General features: G+C 49.0%; 1 protein-coding gene across 3 annotated transcripts in view; it reads left to right on the top strand.

Annotated features, from left to right (window-relative positions):
• The window catches only part of B4GALNT3 (beta-1,4-N-acetyl-galactosaminyltransferase 3), a 159,318-nt gene that overhangs the window by 36,140 nt on the left and 107,318 nt on the right, over positions 1-15,860 (top strand). For all 3 annotated transcript variants that reach the window (XM_063929228.1, XM_063929227.1, XM_063929226.1), the window contains exon 2: positions 5,662-5,765. In XM_063929228.1, coding sequence (XP_063785298.1) covers positions 5,662-5,765 — 104 coding nt within the window. The remainder of the gene's footprint in view (positions 1-5,661; positions 5,766-15,860) is intronic.

Below are 15,860 nucleotides of genomic sequence, written 5' to 3' on the forward strand. Positions count from 1 at the left end.
TAATAGAAATATATAGTGATACCTCCAGTATAATAGAAATATATAGTGATACCTCCAGTATAATATAAATATATAGTAATGCCTCCAGTATAATAGAAATATATAGTGATGCCTCCAGTATAATAGAAATATATAGTGATACCTCCAGTATAATAGAAATATATAGTAATGCCTCCAGTATAACAGAAATATATAGTGATACCTCCAGTATAATAGAAATATATAGTGATACCTCCAGTATAATAGAAATATATAGTGATATCTCCAGTATAATAGAAATATATAGTGATGCCTCCAGTATAATAGAAATATATAGTGATACCTCCAGTATAATAGAAATATATAGTAATGCCTCCAGTATAACAGAAATATATAGTGATACCTCCAGTATAATAGAAATATATAGTGATACCTCCAGTATAATAGAAATATATAGTACTACCTCCAGTATAATAGAAATATATAGTGATACCTCCAGTATAATAGAAATATATAGTGATACCTCCAGTATAATAGAAATATATAGTGATACCTCCAGTATAATAGAAATATATAGTGATACCTCCAGTATAATAGAAATATATAGTGATATCTCCAGTATAATAGAAATATATAGTGATACCTCCAGTATAATAGAAATATATAGTGATACCTCCAGTATAATAGAAATATATAGTAATACCTCCAGTATAATAGAAATATATAGTGATACCTCCAGTATAATAGAAATATATAGTGATACCTCCAGTATAATAGAAATATATAGTGATACCTCCAGTATAATAGAAATATATAGTGATACCTCCAGTATAATAGAAATATATAGTGATGCCTCCAGTATAATAGAAATATATAGTAATGCCTCCAGTATAACAGGAAAATACAGCCACTGTCGCGCTCCCAGTAACACTGACAAAGTGGGAGGAGCCGTCATGCTGCCGAGCACCATGGTCTTGTTGCTTTGTGGCACATTGAAATTGTGGTACAGGTCGGGTCTCCGTTATCCGAAGACCCGTTATCCGTAATATTCCGAAAACCGGAATATCCTGGAGCTGTAGTGACGTCATGACGTCCTGCAACGTCATGACGTCACTACTACTGTGACCAATGTCTGGCGATGGGGGAGTGGCTTTGCAGGTAGTCCCTCGCCCCATAGTGCATGCTAACCCCCGCTGACCCCTGCAATGACCGCCGGACCCCCGCTGACCTCACTGCAGACCCCCGTTGCACCTCCCAGACCCCGGCACTGACAGCCGGACCAGCCGTGACGACTGCTGGACCCCTCTCCAGACCAAGTATTCCATTATCCAGAAAAATCCCATATCCGGAATGCTCCTGGTCCCGAGCATTCCGGATATGGGATACTCAACCTGTAATAGCAAAGTGTGTGGCGGGTGGTACTGTCTACCCGCTGCCAAATTCTTATGGGTACTCCGTACCCGAGCATACCTGCATACTTGCACCGCTGGATTGGCGTCACCTGTGTTGAACTATTGATTTGGTAGGAAAGGTGTTTTAACAACACAGGTGCCAGCAATCATACATTAAGAGGAAAGTCCAGGTAGAGAGCATTTGTCCCTCCTGGAATGGGTCATGTTGGGAGGTATGGATTGTGTATATTACATTTAAGCCAGTGGTGTATGTTAGATTTAAACTAATAGTTTAATAATGCCTGGGTACTGTTTATAGCTCCATCTAAATAAAAGACAACTATTTTATAACATAGAACCCAGGCGGGGAGGAGAAGATGGGATCCCTGTGTCACTTACACCTCTCTTCCCCCTCCTATCTCTCCTCTGGTCAGAAAGCTCCGTAGGTATCTCATACCTCCCAACTTGAGAGAATCTGGAAGCGGGCTCTCATTCGTCGAAAAGGGGGTGTGGCTACATAAAATGGACATGGCTTCGTAGAAAGGGGCGTGACCTCGCGGCAATGCCGCAATTGCGAGCTGCTGGCATGCCCCCAGTACCTCTGTCTCCGTGAATAGACGCTGTGTGCGCATGCAGTGAGTGCAAGAGCCTCCCAACTGTCCCCCCTCCACCGCGGGACACCGCTGCCTTTGGGTGGGACAGCGGGACAGTCTCAAAAAAAATGGGACTGTCTCACGAAAATCAGTTGGGAGGTATGGGTGTAAGGGGGGTACACACAGAGAGATCTGTTCTTAAAATCTAAGCAATCTGACTTTAAGCACGGCTTTGTCGTGTGTATGCCCCACAGCAATAGCAATGCACAGCCCCCCTTTCCTTGACTCGGCACACATCGCGCTGTGTGCTGAGTGGGGGGAGAGATGTGTGCTGGGCGGTCTGTGACAGATCGCTCAGCACAAATCCTCTCTCCATGTGTACTGCCTTATAGACCCTGATACTCCTGTGTTTCTGGCTGCACTGCATATGGCCCTGCTCTCATTCCAGCTGCCTGGTTCTGCTGCTGCACAAGAGGGAAAGCTAGTAATGTCAGTGTGGTCCGGCCGGGGGTCCCCCTGACAAAGTGAGGCCCAGGGTACAGCTGTGCACCATACTTACCTACTTTGCTGCTTCCTCCTCCGGGAGGGGGCAGCAGGATGGGCGGTCCGGGGACGTGGTCGGCAGCAGGATGGGCGGTCCGGGGGCGTTGCATCAGGGTCGCGTCATCGTGACTCCACCCCCCGCTGTGCTGTGTCGAGAAACGAGGCGCTGCATAGTGGGGGGCGGGGCTACGATGACGCGATTCAGCGCGAATCGCGTCAGAGGACCCCCTCGGGCCGCCCACTTGTTCACTGCTGCAGGCGGCTGAGGGGGAAAGCGTGAGGCTTGCCCACCTTTCCGGGGGGCCGGGAGGGTCACACGATTTTCGGGAGCCTCCCCGGCCATTCCGGGAGGGTAGGCAAGTATGCTGTGCACCCCTACCACCCCCCCATACTCTTGCTATGCTCCGCTGGGCCCCTCCAAAAGTACCTGTCCCACCCCACACCACCTTTGCACCCCTCTCTCTCAGTATTACTTATTTTGCATGCATGATCTGCTGCACAGGACAACTCTGCATATTTATGACAGATGGTTTTAGTATATGTACAGTAAGTATGGATAACAGTGCAGTGCCGCTTCGCTTGTTCCGTATGCTGGGTAATGTGCGCAGTATGTGCCTATATTCTGCATGGTGCATACGTTTGGCTCTTGCCGTGCAGTTGAAGTGTAATAGAACGTTATGATTCGGTGCAGCGGCAGCCGGGGTTTACAGTCTATATCCTCCCGCAGGGAGCGTTTGAGGAAAACTGTTTTTCATGCCCTCACAAAGGCTCTGTAACTCATATCTGTCCCAGCAGGATAAGGTCACGAGACAACAGAGAATGTGGAGACAAATCCTGTTTCCTCAGATGAAAGTTCTCGCCCACAGAGGCTCATGCCAGGGGTCCCATCTGTCCGTCTGTCTCTGATGGGATTCAGTTTTCTGAGCACTGCACCTCTTTAGGATTACCATATACAGATGGAGCCACAGTTATCTTGGCTTCTCTGCTGTGCCTAGGCACACCATGGTCTATTAGCATAAGCCTTTAGCTATTGGCCCTCATTCCGAGTTGTTCGCTCGCTAGCAAATTTTAGCAGCATTGCGCACGCAAGGCCGCCGCCCTCTGGGAGTGTATCTTAGCTTAGCAGAATAGCGAACGAAAGATTAGCAGAATTGTGAATAGAAAATTCTTAGCAGTTTCTGAGTAGCTCCAGACTTACTCACAAACACGCCCTGCATTCGGCCAGCCACTCCCCCGTTTCTCCAGACACTCCCGCGTTTTTCCCTGACACGCCTGCGTTTTTTAGCACACTCCCGGAAAACGCTCAGTTACCACCCAGAAACGCCCCTTTCCTGTCAATCACTCACCGATCAGCAGTGCGACTGAAAAGCGCCGCAGGAGCCACAGCTAAACTGCTATGTTTTTAGTTAAATAACTAAGCGCATGCGCCCTGCGTACCTTGTGCATGCACAATTAGCAACAAATCGTAGCATAGCGAAAATCAGCAACGAGCAAACAACTCTGAATGACCCCCATTGTTCTCAGCTGCAATACAATACAGAGAGAACAATACATCAGGCGATTAAGTCATTAGAGCAGGGGATTAAGTCTGCCTATTAATCCTATTAAATGCCAGACATCTCCAAAATCTTATGTGCACGGCATCCCCCATAGGTTACTGCATACATCAAACATGCTCCAGAAAGCGTGACGTCCCGGAGCTTGTGCACGGTCGGCCGTGGCCTACTTTCTGCCAAATTCACTGGAGAAGGATTAGAAGGATCCCTCCCTGTTACTTGTCTCTTGTGCATGCCACCCATACACGTTCCATCACCCAGGTCATGCATACAGATGTGGTTCCATCACCCAGGTCATGCATACAGATGTGGTTCCATCACCCAGGTCATGCATACAGATGTGGTTCCATCTCCCAGGTCATACATACCGATGTGGTTCCATCACCCAGGTCATGCACACAGATGTGGTTCCAGCACCCAGGTCATGCATACAGATGTGGTTCCATCTCCCAGGTCATACATACCGATGTGGTTCCATCACCCAGGTCATGCACACAGATGTGGTTCCATCACCCAGGTCATGCACACAGATGTGGTTCCATCACCCAGGTCATGCACACAGATGTGGTTCCATCACCCAGGTCATGCACACAGATGTGGTTCCATCACCCAGGTCATGCACACAGATGTGGTTCCATCACCCAGGTCATGAATACAGATGTTGTTCCATCACCCAGGTCATGCATACAGATGTGGTTCCATCACCCAGGTCATGCATACAGATGTGGTTCCATCACCCAGGTCATGAATACAGATGTGGTTCCATCACCCAGGTCATGCACACAGATGTGGTTCCATCACCCAGGTCATTCACACAGATGTGGTTCCATCACCCAGGTCATGCACACAGATGTGGTTCCATCACCCAGGTCATGCACACAGATGTGGTTCCATCACCCAGGTCATGCACACAGATGTGGTTCCATCACCCAGGTCATGCACACAGATGTGGTTCCATCACCCAGGTCATGCACACAGATGTGGTTCCATCACCCAGGTCATGTACACAGATGTGGTTCCATCACCCAGGTCATGCACACAGATGTGGTTCCATCACCCAGGTCATGCACACAGATGTGGTTCCATCACCCAGGTCATGCACACAGATGTGGTTCCATCACCCAGGTCATGCACACAGATGTGGTTCCATCACCCAGGTCATGTACACAGATGTGGTTCCATCACCCAGGTCATGCACACAGATGTGGTTCCATCACCCAGGTCATGCACACAGATGTGGTTCCATCACCCAGGTCATGCACACAGATGTGGTTCCATCACCCAGGTCATGCACACAGATGTGGTTCCATCACCCAGGTCATGCACACAGATGTGGTTCCATCACCCAGGTCATGCACACAGATGTGGTTCCATCACCCAGGTCATGCATACCGATGTGGTGACAAGAAGAATGAGGAATACTCAGTTAGTATATAGATTATAAATGTGATCATTATATTACACCTCCCCCTAGTGTCTGCATCTGGCGTCAATAGTGTCAGTTGTGGAACAGTGACGTTTTCTAAAGTGATGATTTCCAGTTGAGAATAATCCGGACGGATTGGATCCTGACTCTCTCCCCATTTCTCTGTCTGTCAGGATACAGCAGTTGGAGTGAGCTAGGCAAAGCTCTGGCGCACAACAATATCGCCCCCGTAGACCCGAAACTGGAGTTCTACAGACCGGAGAGACAACCGGAAGCGGTGAGTGAGGCCTGAATGTTATCCTTCTGATATTTTTGTATGAAGATTTTTGTGATTGCACGGTAAAGCCGGGCATGATACCGTTTGATTACGGCACCATATGTGGAAAATTTTTAATCACCCAGGAGTAGCGCAACGTTTCATGCCCAAAGTTACCTGCCAATTTCATTTAATTATTATTATATTATTATTATTTTCTGCAGCGGGGTACACTGGTATTCCACAGGGAATAACATCGGGTGTAGAGTTGGATATTGATCCGAGGCACCAACAGGCTAAAGCTTTGACTGTTCCCAGGATGCACTGCACCGCCTCCTCTATAACCATGCCTTCAGGCACTGGAGCTCAGTTTGTAAGTTGGTGCCTGCAGAGCAGGCAGCTAACAGGTGTGGCTGCGCTAGACAGCCCTGAAAAGAGCATTTTTGAAGACTTCAAGGGCCGCAGCACTTTTATGTCAGTCTGACATCTGCATCTCCATCGCCTCCACAGCAGCGCTGCATACTCCCGCGGCCGGGTTCCCGGGTACTTGCGGCGGAGGCACTCCGGCTTTCAGGCACTCACCGCTGACGCTCTTCTGGTTCGCGTGGCTCCACATCAGGGAGGAGCCACCGGTAAATCGCGATCCGGTTGCGGTCCCAGGAGACGGACCGCGCCGCTGGCGTGGACACTGTGGCCGTACAGGGACCTCACTATATCCACCAGGGCAAGGAGCACAGGTCGGATTTACTAAAATCCGTTTATTATAGCCTCCACAGTACCCAGTGGTGAGGACCAGCAGAGGGGATAAGGTGCAGACCTGTAGCCCCTCCCCCAGCTCCGGGCTCCATCTACTGCTGGTGTTCCCGCCCTGGAGCTGCATTTCTCTCTCCCTCACTGCCTGACTGAGATTTTGGCGCCATCTTCACCACTAGCTGGGCTGATCTACAGGAATGCAGGGCGCTGTCTCCTCTGTAAAGCCGCCTGCCTCATCAGCGCTGTGCATTTACAGGCACTTAAGTATTCTACATGTCATTTTAGACAGTGTTAGTTAAGAACAAGTGTATGTCTATCTGAATATTTGGTACAAGTATTCTGTGATATACATCCAGTATCTACTGTGCATTGTTATGTCTATACTCCAGGTTGAGTACCAGGTGGGAAACGCCACCCCCGGTGGACTCTCATGTCGCCCATCTTGTGGTATCGTCTACCCTGCCTGTCACCACTGTCACCTCACTGAAGGAGCCGACGGGTAAGCGTGTGGAGGGATGCCTGAAGTCTACAGTATTTACTCTCTTACAGGTGCTGTACGTAGACCCACTATTGCAGCCTCCTGGGATGCGAAAGGAATTGAAGCATGGGCTCAGGCGATTGAGAAAGAGCTACCTGAGGATTGTTCAGACACAGCCAGACAATATCTGTCTTACATTACCACAGCCTCCCACTATATTCAGGAGGAGGCTTCTGAGGCAGGTATTATGGCGGCCAAGGCATCTACTACGTCCATCCTGGCTCGCCGGATTCTGTAGTTACGGTCCTGGTCGGTGGACCTGGATTCTAAAAAGACCTTGGAGGTTCTCCCTTTTAAGGGAGACATCCTTTTTGGGGAGGATCTGAATAAGATTGTGACTGACTTGGCGGCAGCTAAGACTGCGTTTCTCCCAAATACTAATCCTTCTGCTCCGAAGGCTGAGAGTGCCACTTTTCGTTCCTTTCGACCTCCAGGAAAAGCAAAAGGTCAGGCGTACCCAAGACAGGCTCGTTCTTCCAAGACCACTAAGCCCAAGTCTAAACAATCTTGGGCCGCCCGTCAGCCTGCTTCCAAATAAGACAAGCCTGCTGCATGACGGGGCGAGCCTCCATGGGGGAACCCAGTGTGGGAGGTCGACTACTGCAGTTCGGCCAGGCCTGGTTAAAGACCACTTCAGACGCCTGGGTGCGAGAAGTTGTCTCTCACGGGTACGCAGTCTCCTTCAAGAAAAGTCCTCCTCACCAGTTCTGCACAATGGTTATCCCTGCGGACCCGCTGAAAGCACGAGCTGTCCACTTGGTTGTGCCTGGACACAGGAGTGGTAGTGCCGGTACCTCTGTCCCAGAGCGGAAGGGGATACTATTCGTCCTTGTCTCTAGTTCCGAAACCAAATGGGTCCTTCCGGCCTATACTCAACCTCAAATTATTGAACACATTTGTGAGAGTGTCCAAATTCCGTATGGAAACTCTGCGCTCTATTGTACTGGCCATGGAACCAGAAGACTATATGGTATCCCTGGACATACAGGATGCTTTCCTGCATATACCTATTGCCTTATCGCATCAGCAATATCTGCGTTTTGCTATTGGCAACCTACATTATCAATTCCAGGCTCTGCCGTTTGGACTGACCACGGCTCCTCGGATCTTCACCAAGGTCATGGCCGTGATGATGGCTCATCTCCGCCGTCAGGGAATCAGGATCCTGACATATTTGGACGACTTGCTGATCCTTGCGAGCTCCCAAGATGTTCTCCTCAGTCATCTGGAACTGACGGTCCAATTCCTAAAAGCCCACGGGTGGCTCATCAACTGGAAAAAGTCCTCGCTGGTCCCTGCTCGGAGCATGATGCACCTGGGGGCACTATTGGACACACACAAACAAAGATTGTTTCTGTCTCAGGAGAAAGTCCTGAAACTTCAGGACAGGATCAGATACTTCCTCTCTCGCCCAAGAGTGTCGATACACTCGGCGATGCAAGTACTAGGCTTCATGGTGTCGGCTTTCGACATGGTAGAGTATGCTCAATTTCATTCCCGCCCACTACAGAGGTTAATCCTTTTCAAGTGGGATGACCTGCCTTACCGGATCAGGTCTCAAATGTTCTCCTTGACTCTGGAGGTTTGTCTGTCACTGAGCTGGTGGGTACAGGACCAACAGTTGAGCAGGGGCCGTCCCTTCTGGATCCCCAACTGGGTCCTGCTGACTACGGACGCCAGTCTAAGGGGCTGGGTCTCGGTGTTGGAGTAACACTCTCTCCAGACTCGGTGGACCAGGGAGGAATCTCTCCTCCCGATAAACATTTTGGAATTGCGGGCAATGTTCAATGCCTTGACTCTTGACCTGCCTCTGATGCAGAACAGGCCTGGTCAAGTACAATCAGACAACGCCACCACGGTGGCATACATAAACCATCAAGACAGCACTCGAAGTCGCATGGCAATGCTGGAAGTGTCAAAAATCCTTTGTTGGGTGGAACGCCATTTGCCAGCAATATCGGCGGTGTTCATTCTGGAAGTCCTGAACTGGGAAGCGGATTTCCTCAGTCGTCAGGACGTGCACGCTGGAGAGTGGAGTCTTTATCGGAAGTCGTTCAACTCCTAGTGGACAAGTGGGGCCTACCAGATGTAGACCTGATGGCGTCTCGACACAATGACAAGGTTCCGGTCTTCGTGGACGCACTGGCAATTCCATGGAACTTTTGGCTGCCATACGTGTTCCCTCCAGTGTCACTCCTTCCCAGGGTACTATGGAAGTTCAAGCAAGAAGGAGGAACACTACTTCTAGTCGATCCAGCGTGGCCCAGACGGCATTGGTTCTAAAGACCTGCAGGGTCTGTCGATAGGGCGTCCTCTTCTACTTCCTCAACGCCCAGACCTCCTCGTTCAGGGCCTTTGTGTCTACCCGGACCTGGCCAGACTGGCTTTGATAGCGCGGCTCTTGAAGCTTCACTCCTGAGGGCCAAAGGATTCTCAGAGGTGGTTATCCAAACTATGCTAAAGGCCCGCAAGCCGGCTTCTGCGCGGATTTATTACAGGGTCTGGAATTCTTACTTTACCTGGTGTTCTGCTAAGAATTACGATGCTTCCAAGTTTAGTACTTCCAGGCTTCTGACTTTTTTGCAACAAGGCCTGGATTTAGGACTTCGTCTGGCCTCCCTCAAGGTTCACAAATAACCGACGTGTGTGGTAGAAGCCACAGATCACCGATAAAAGAAAATTCCTTTGTTTGGAGCACTCTTTTCTTAAACAAAAATATATGTGTGATGATGAAATGTTGAATCTAATTTAAAACATAACCTTTATTTATCAAATTTAGACTAAAATATATGAGGGGTAATATAACTCAAATAATATATAAACAATTCCCCCAGCAAAAGTAAGAATGTACAATATATACAATCAAAGATTGACATGGCATAATTTTACTTTGTCGGTGTGGTTTCAGAGAAAAATTGCGTCTATACCAGATGTTCATACTTTCACTCAGGGCGTACTGCGGATTCAGCCTCCCTATGTCCCTCCTGTGGCTCCATTGGATTTGTCTGTTGTCCTGAAGGCCTGGCAAGAGTTTCCATTCGAACCTCTGGAATCAGTGGACCTGAAATGGCTCACAGCCAAGGTCCTGTTTCTGTTGGGTATTGCCTCTGCTAGACGGGTGTCAGACCTAGGAGTTTTGTCTGGTCATCCACCCTTTTTGATTTTTCATCATGACCGTGCAGTTCTTCGAACTCGCCCAGGTTATCTACCTAGGGTGGTGTCATCTTTCCACCTTAATCAAGAGATTGTGGTTCTGGCCTTCAACTCTTCTGGTTTGTCCTCCAAAGAATGGTCTTTGGATGTGGTATGGTCTCTCCGTATATACGTGGAGAGAACTACCTCCATCAGGAGGTCATATACCCTTTTTGTACTGTTTGGTTTCCACAAACGTGGATGGCCTGCGAACAAGCAAACCCTGGCCAGATGGATTAGAATGGTGATTGCACAAGCTTATGCGCAGGCTGGACTCTCAGCTCCTGCTGCTGTCAAGGTCCATTCTACTCGGTCTGTTGTACCTTCTTGGGCGGCTCACCATGGTGCGTCCGCTGAACAATTGTGCAAGGCAGCTACGTGGTCCTCAGTGAACATGTTCATAAGGTTCTATGCCTTTGATACTTCCACCTCACAGGATGCTTCCTTTGGACGCCGGGTTCTCGTACCCGCTACAGTGCGTCCCCTCCCATGAGGAACTGCTTTAGGACATCCCCGATGTTATTCCCTGTGGAATACCAGTGTATCCCGCTGCAGAAAAGGACATTTATGGTAGACTTACCATGGTTAAATCTCTTTCTGCGAGGTACACTGGATTCCACAGGGCACTCACCCCGACGCACTTAGCTTCTTTGGGTTTGTATGGCATTAGCCGCTAGTTCCTTCTCCTGTCCTGAGAACGTGGTTCTATGTGACTACCTACTATTGTCTCTTTTACCTGCTACTGCATTGGACTGGTTAACGAAACTGAGCTCCAGTGCCTGGAGGCGGGGTTATAGAGGAGGCAGTGCAATGCATCATAGGAACAGTCAAAGCTTTAGCCTGTTGGTGCCTCGGATCAAGATCCAACTTTGCACCCCGATGTTATTCCCTGTGGAATCCAGTGTACCTCGCAGAAAGAGATTTAACTATGGTAAGTCTACCATAAATCTCCTTATTATTACTATCAACCTTTATATATATGGTGCCACAAGGGTTCCGCAGCGCCTAACAAAGTACATAAACAGATGAGCAAAACAAGAAAAACAACAATTTACAGTACAAGACAACGCAGGCCTAGTACAGGATAAATAAACATTTCTGCATCAGCGACATAAAGCTCAAACAAGCAGCAGAGACTAAGGGTAAGGTTACGGTGTAAAGGGCATGGAGTCACTGATAGTATAAGTTATACCACTTTTTTACTTCTGCAATATCCTGGGTTATTGCTGGGTTAACCTGGATCGTGCATCAGTGCAAAAGGGTCCCCCCAAAAAAAGGATCCAGGTAATGGAGGACTGTAAATGGGTGACCCATTCATCCCACCAGCGCACATGGTTTTGCCCAACTTTTTTTGTTTGCTGACACACCTGAATGAGGTACTGTCCTGTATGATGTGTATAATGGGGTGTATTGGCTGGAAAATGTATATATCCGATCTAGCTGCAATTATACACCGACCCACATGCCAAAGTCGGAAATAATATTTTAATACAAATAAGGTTTTAAAACGAGGCAGGAGGTCCACGACCTATCCTTACAAGGCCATTGGATGTCAATAGACGATATTAAATCCAAATTTCCCTCACTATCCCCTCCTTTCTTTGAATATTTTCAGCTTCGCCATTTCCTCCTCTCCTTGCCTCAGGTCGACGCTCAACGGGACCTTACTCCCTTTGAGTCTCTATGTCTTGCAAAACCCATAAGCAGAGGTCTAATTTCGCAAATATATACCATGTTGGTTGGGATCTCCTCTGGACCGCAGACCCGCCATGAGAGGGAGTGGGAAAGGGACCTGGATCCCCCTCCAGACGAAGCCTGTTGGGAAGAGGTGCGGGAGGGCATCGCTAAAAGCTCTATCTCCACCCGACTCAAGGAGACATCCTATAAACTGTATTACCGGTGGTATTATACCCCAGACAAACTATCTCGGATGTTCCCCTCTGCCACCCCGGTCTGCTGGCGGGGATGCGGTCAACGTGGTACCCTCCTTCACATTTGGTGGACCTGTCCTCGTATTGTTAACTACTGGAAAAAAGTACTCGACATACTGAATTCCTTATCTGGACTTAGGCTCACATTGGACCCATGGATGTTTCTACTGGCCCGCCCACACCCAGACCTTGACCCCCTCTTGAATAAATTATTTTCTCATATATTAGTAGCGGCTAAAGCTTTAATAGCTAAAAATTGGAAAACCACTGCCCCTCCCACTATACCAGCCCTGAATAACTATATCTGGTTCGTAGCTAATATGGAGAAAATCACCTATTACCTGCATGACTGTCCCCACAAATTTGAGCTCGTTTGGGGCCCCTGGTTAATCGCGATGTCTACTCCACTATGAGACCCAGGCCATTCCTTTGACCCCGCCTGACAGGCCTCCGACCAGGCTGCGCCCGGGCCCTCCCTTCGGGCGCCATTCCGCCCCTCCAGACTTCTCTTGGATATGCACCGTTATGTAACCCGAAGGTATGCTCATATGGTGTTTTAGTGTATACACTCTCCATGGATATACCAGATGTTTTGCTTCTAATGTGGCATAGCACGGTCCTGTTGTCCCTTTTCTCTCCTTCTCGCTCTGTCCCCCCCCCCCATCCCCCCCCCCCCCTTTTTCTTCTTATTACTCCCTGAAATTCCTGTTTTCTCCACGTATATGCTCCCCGTCTGGGGAGAAATTTTGTTTACCTGTTTAAATATGCACAAATTATTTGAAAAACCAACGCCATGAAGACTGTTATCCGTATTTTATTATGCTACTGATTCTGTATCCTGTATCGTGGATTTCTCAGTCTTTCTTGGTGTAAATAAAATGTTTAAAAAAAAAAAAAACGAGGCAGGAGTTGTAGAGCTGTGACGGAGCATCCATTGTTATAAGGTGCGTGCGATAAAATAAGCAGATATTCAGCATAATGGGGCCAATTCAGTACGGTTAGCATATGCTGCTAATCAGCACAATTTGCTAAGCATTAGCACGCATGCTGACCGGCGCCTGCCCTCCCTGCTTCAAGCAGAAATTGCGAACAGGACGCAATTTCCGCTTGTTAGCAGAAATTAAGGATGACTCCTGCCGGCGCAGCTTAGCTGCGGCCGCAGGAGTCCCGGCGCCATTTTTTTTGTTGCAGCGGCTGCGTGTGACATCACGCAGCCGTAGCGGCCGCACCCCCTACACGCCCCCGTTTGCGCGTACCAGCCCACTGCTTGGGCTGGCACACCCCCGCAACGCTCCATTTCCACCCAGAAATCAGAGCGTTGCCGCCCCCCTCCCGCCCCGCGTCCGCCTCTGCCCGATTGATAGGCAGAGGTGATTGTTATTTCTGCCGCCCCCCGCAGAAATTGCGGCCGAATGCGCAGTAGGGCCTGCTGCGCATGCGCCCGCTGCCCCGCAGCAAAAATTCCGTACGAATGGCTACTTGCGATTCATACTGAATTTGCCCCAATGTATGGAAACCAGTGTTAAATAGAGCAAAATAAGCATTTACACAATATCCTTCTTTCCAAGGCGTATTATAGCAAAAAGAGTGTGAAAGAAGCGGTACACGGAGGGAAGGAAGCCGCGAGGGTACGGGAGGGGCTGGGTATAATGGGGCAACAAACAAGGCGCAATGAACCGGCAACGCATCTGATTGGAGGGTATCACAGTATCTTGTGCAATGCCTAATGTGTATGAAAGTCTTACACCGATGTGTGTAACACAGATGTGTCGTCTTGATCATTTAGCGACACATGAATGTGAAGGTTGCGGTCACAATGCCAGCTGTCAGGATCCCAGCAGTCGAAATACAGACGCTGGAATCCCAACACCCTTTAGAATTCCGATGCCAGAACTTCGAAAGGGACAGGAGACCGACTCCGGAATCCTGACAGTCGTCATCCCGGCAAAAAGTATACCCAGGTGGGTTAGGGCTAGGGCACACTCTCCCAGAATGCTGGGATACTCCCAATTATGGGAAGTCCCCTCGGCCTCCTAGAAGAAGTTCAGCCTCCCACATCCAACCCAATTCCAAGTGAAATGGGCAGGGGGCACTTTGACGCAAATCGTGGCCACAGCCCACTCTGTATAATGCCCCAATGTGCCGCTATACAGCGAGGGGTGGGGCCATGATGGCGGAATATAAGTTGCCCCTCCCCCAGCGTCTCCCCTTCGGGAATTCCAAAGGAGAATTCTGCTGCTAGCCACACATAAGGGATACTGAGAGCTGCACTCATCATATAGAACAAGAGAAGTAGCGCTGGGCACTGTCAGTATACAGATGGAGCCATGTTCATCTATCCCTGTAATAGTATTATGTGAGCCAGGGCTGTCGGACTTAATCCCCTGCTGTTTTGTTCTCTCTGTATTGTATTGCAGCTGAGAACAATAGATGAAGGGCTTATGCTAATAAACCATGGTGCACCTAGGTGCAGCAGAGAAGTCAAGATGAGTGTGGCTCCGTCTGTGCCTCCATTACAATGGGGCAGCACATGCTGGATGCCCTCTGTTGGCAGTGCCTTTATTATCCATTCTCTCCTGCATTACACAGCAACTCGGTCCTCAGGACCCCACACGGTGCATGTTTTGCAGGTAACCCAGCAGGTGCACAGGTGTATTAATTACTCACTGACACGTTTTAAAAGATCCACAGGTAGAGCTAATTATTTCACTTGTGATTCTGTGAGGAGACCTGGAAAACATGCACCGTGTGGGGTCCTGAGGACCGAGTTTGAGAACCTGTGCATTAAGTTATGCCATACTTGCCTACCTGACCCTCTCCATGAGGGAGAAAATGCTCTGTTCCTGGACTTTCCTGGTAATGTAGGATTGCCATCACCTGTGGTGAGCTGGGTAATTGATAAGAAAGGTGTTTCACCACAGGTGATGGCAATCATACATTACCAGGAGAGTCCAGGAACAGAGCATTTTCTCCCTCATGGAAAGGGTCAGGTAGGCAAGTATAGTCTGGCCTCACGGCCCGACCCCTGTTTCCATCACTCCGGGGGTCCGGGAGAAGCTGGGCTGCCCCCCAGAGACTGTCTGCCTGCAGTGCCGGCTCCCACACGGCAACAGGAGCCCAGTGCTGCACGTAATGTTACAGCGCAGCATCCGGGCTCACCAAACAGGCATCCCCCTGCCCCCTCCGCCCCTCTCAGTACGCCGCTCCTGTGCGCGCACTGCCGTGCAGTGTACACTTTTGCTGCTACTTTGTGTTGGGGATCATGGGACAACTGCTTCTCGGAGCATCTGTACCACAGTCGCAGCAATACTGAATTGCTCTGGTACGTTGGCATGCGCCGCGGCAATTCGCTGCAAAATCAATTATTGCCGTCGAGGCTTGATGTTGTATAGGCCCGATGGAGAGAAGATTGTGTTGACAGTCATTAATAAACACAAAAATGGGGTCAAAAAAGTGATTTCCACATAAAATATAACGTAAAAAAAACAAATACAAAATAAAAATAAGTTAAATACAAGGGGGTTGTTTGACTGAATAGATGGCCGCGACTTCACATAATATACATGACGCTAGTGAACGGAGCTTCCTGTGGGAATGCACACGACCCCTCCTATCCTCCTAACCGTGGGCCGTATTCAGTATCAGCTGCAGTTTTGCGATCCAATACTGAATAAGGGCCCCATGTCCTCATTTCCTACCTAG

The sequence above is a fragment of the Pseudophryne corroboree genome, chromosome 6 (genome assembly GCF_028390025.1).
Source record: "Pseudophryne corroboree isolate aPseCor3 chromosome 6, aPseCor3.hap2, whole genome shotgun sequence".
Classification (NCBI taxonomy): domain Eukaryota; kingdom Metazoa; phylum Chordata; class Amphibia; order Anura; family Myobatrachidae; genus Pseudophryne; species Pseudophryne corroboree.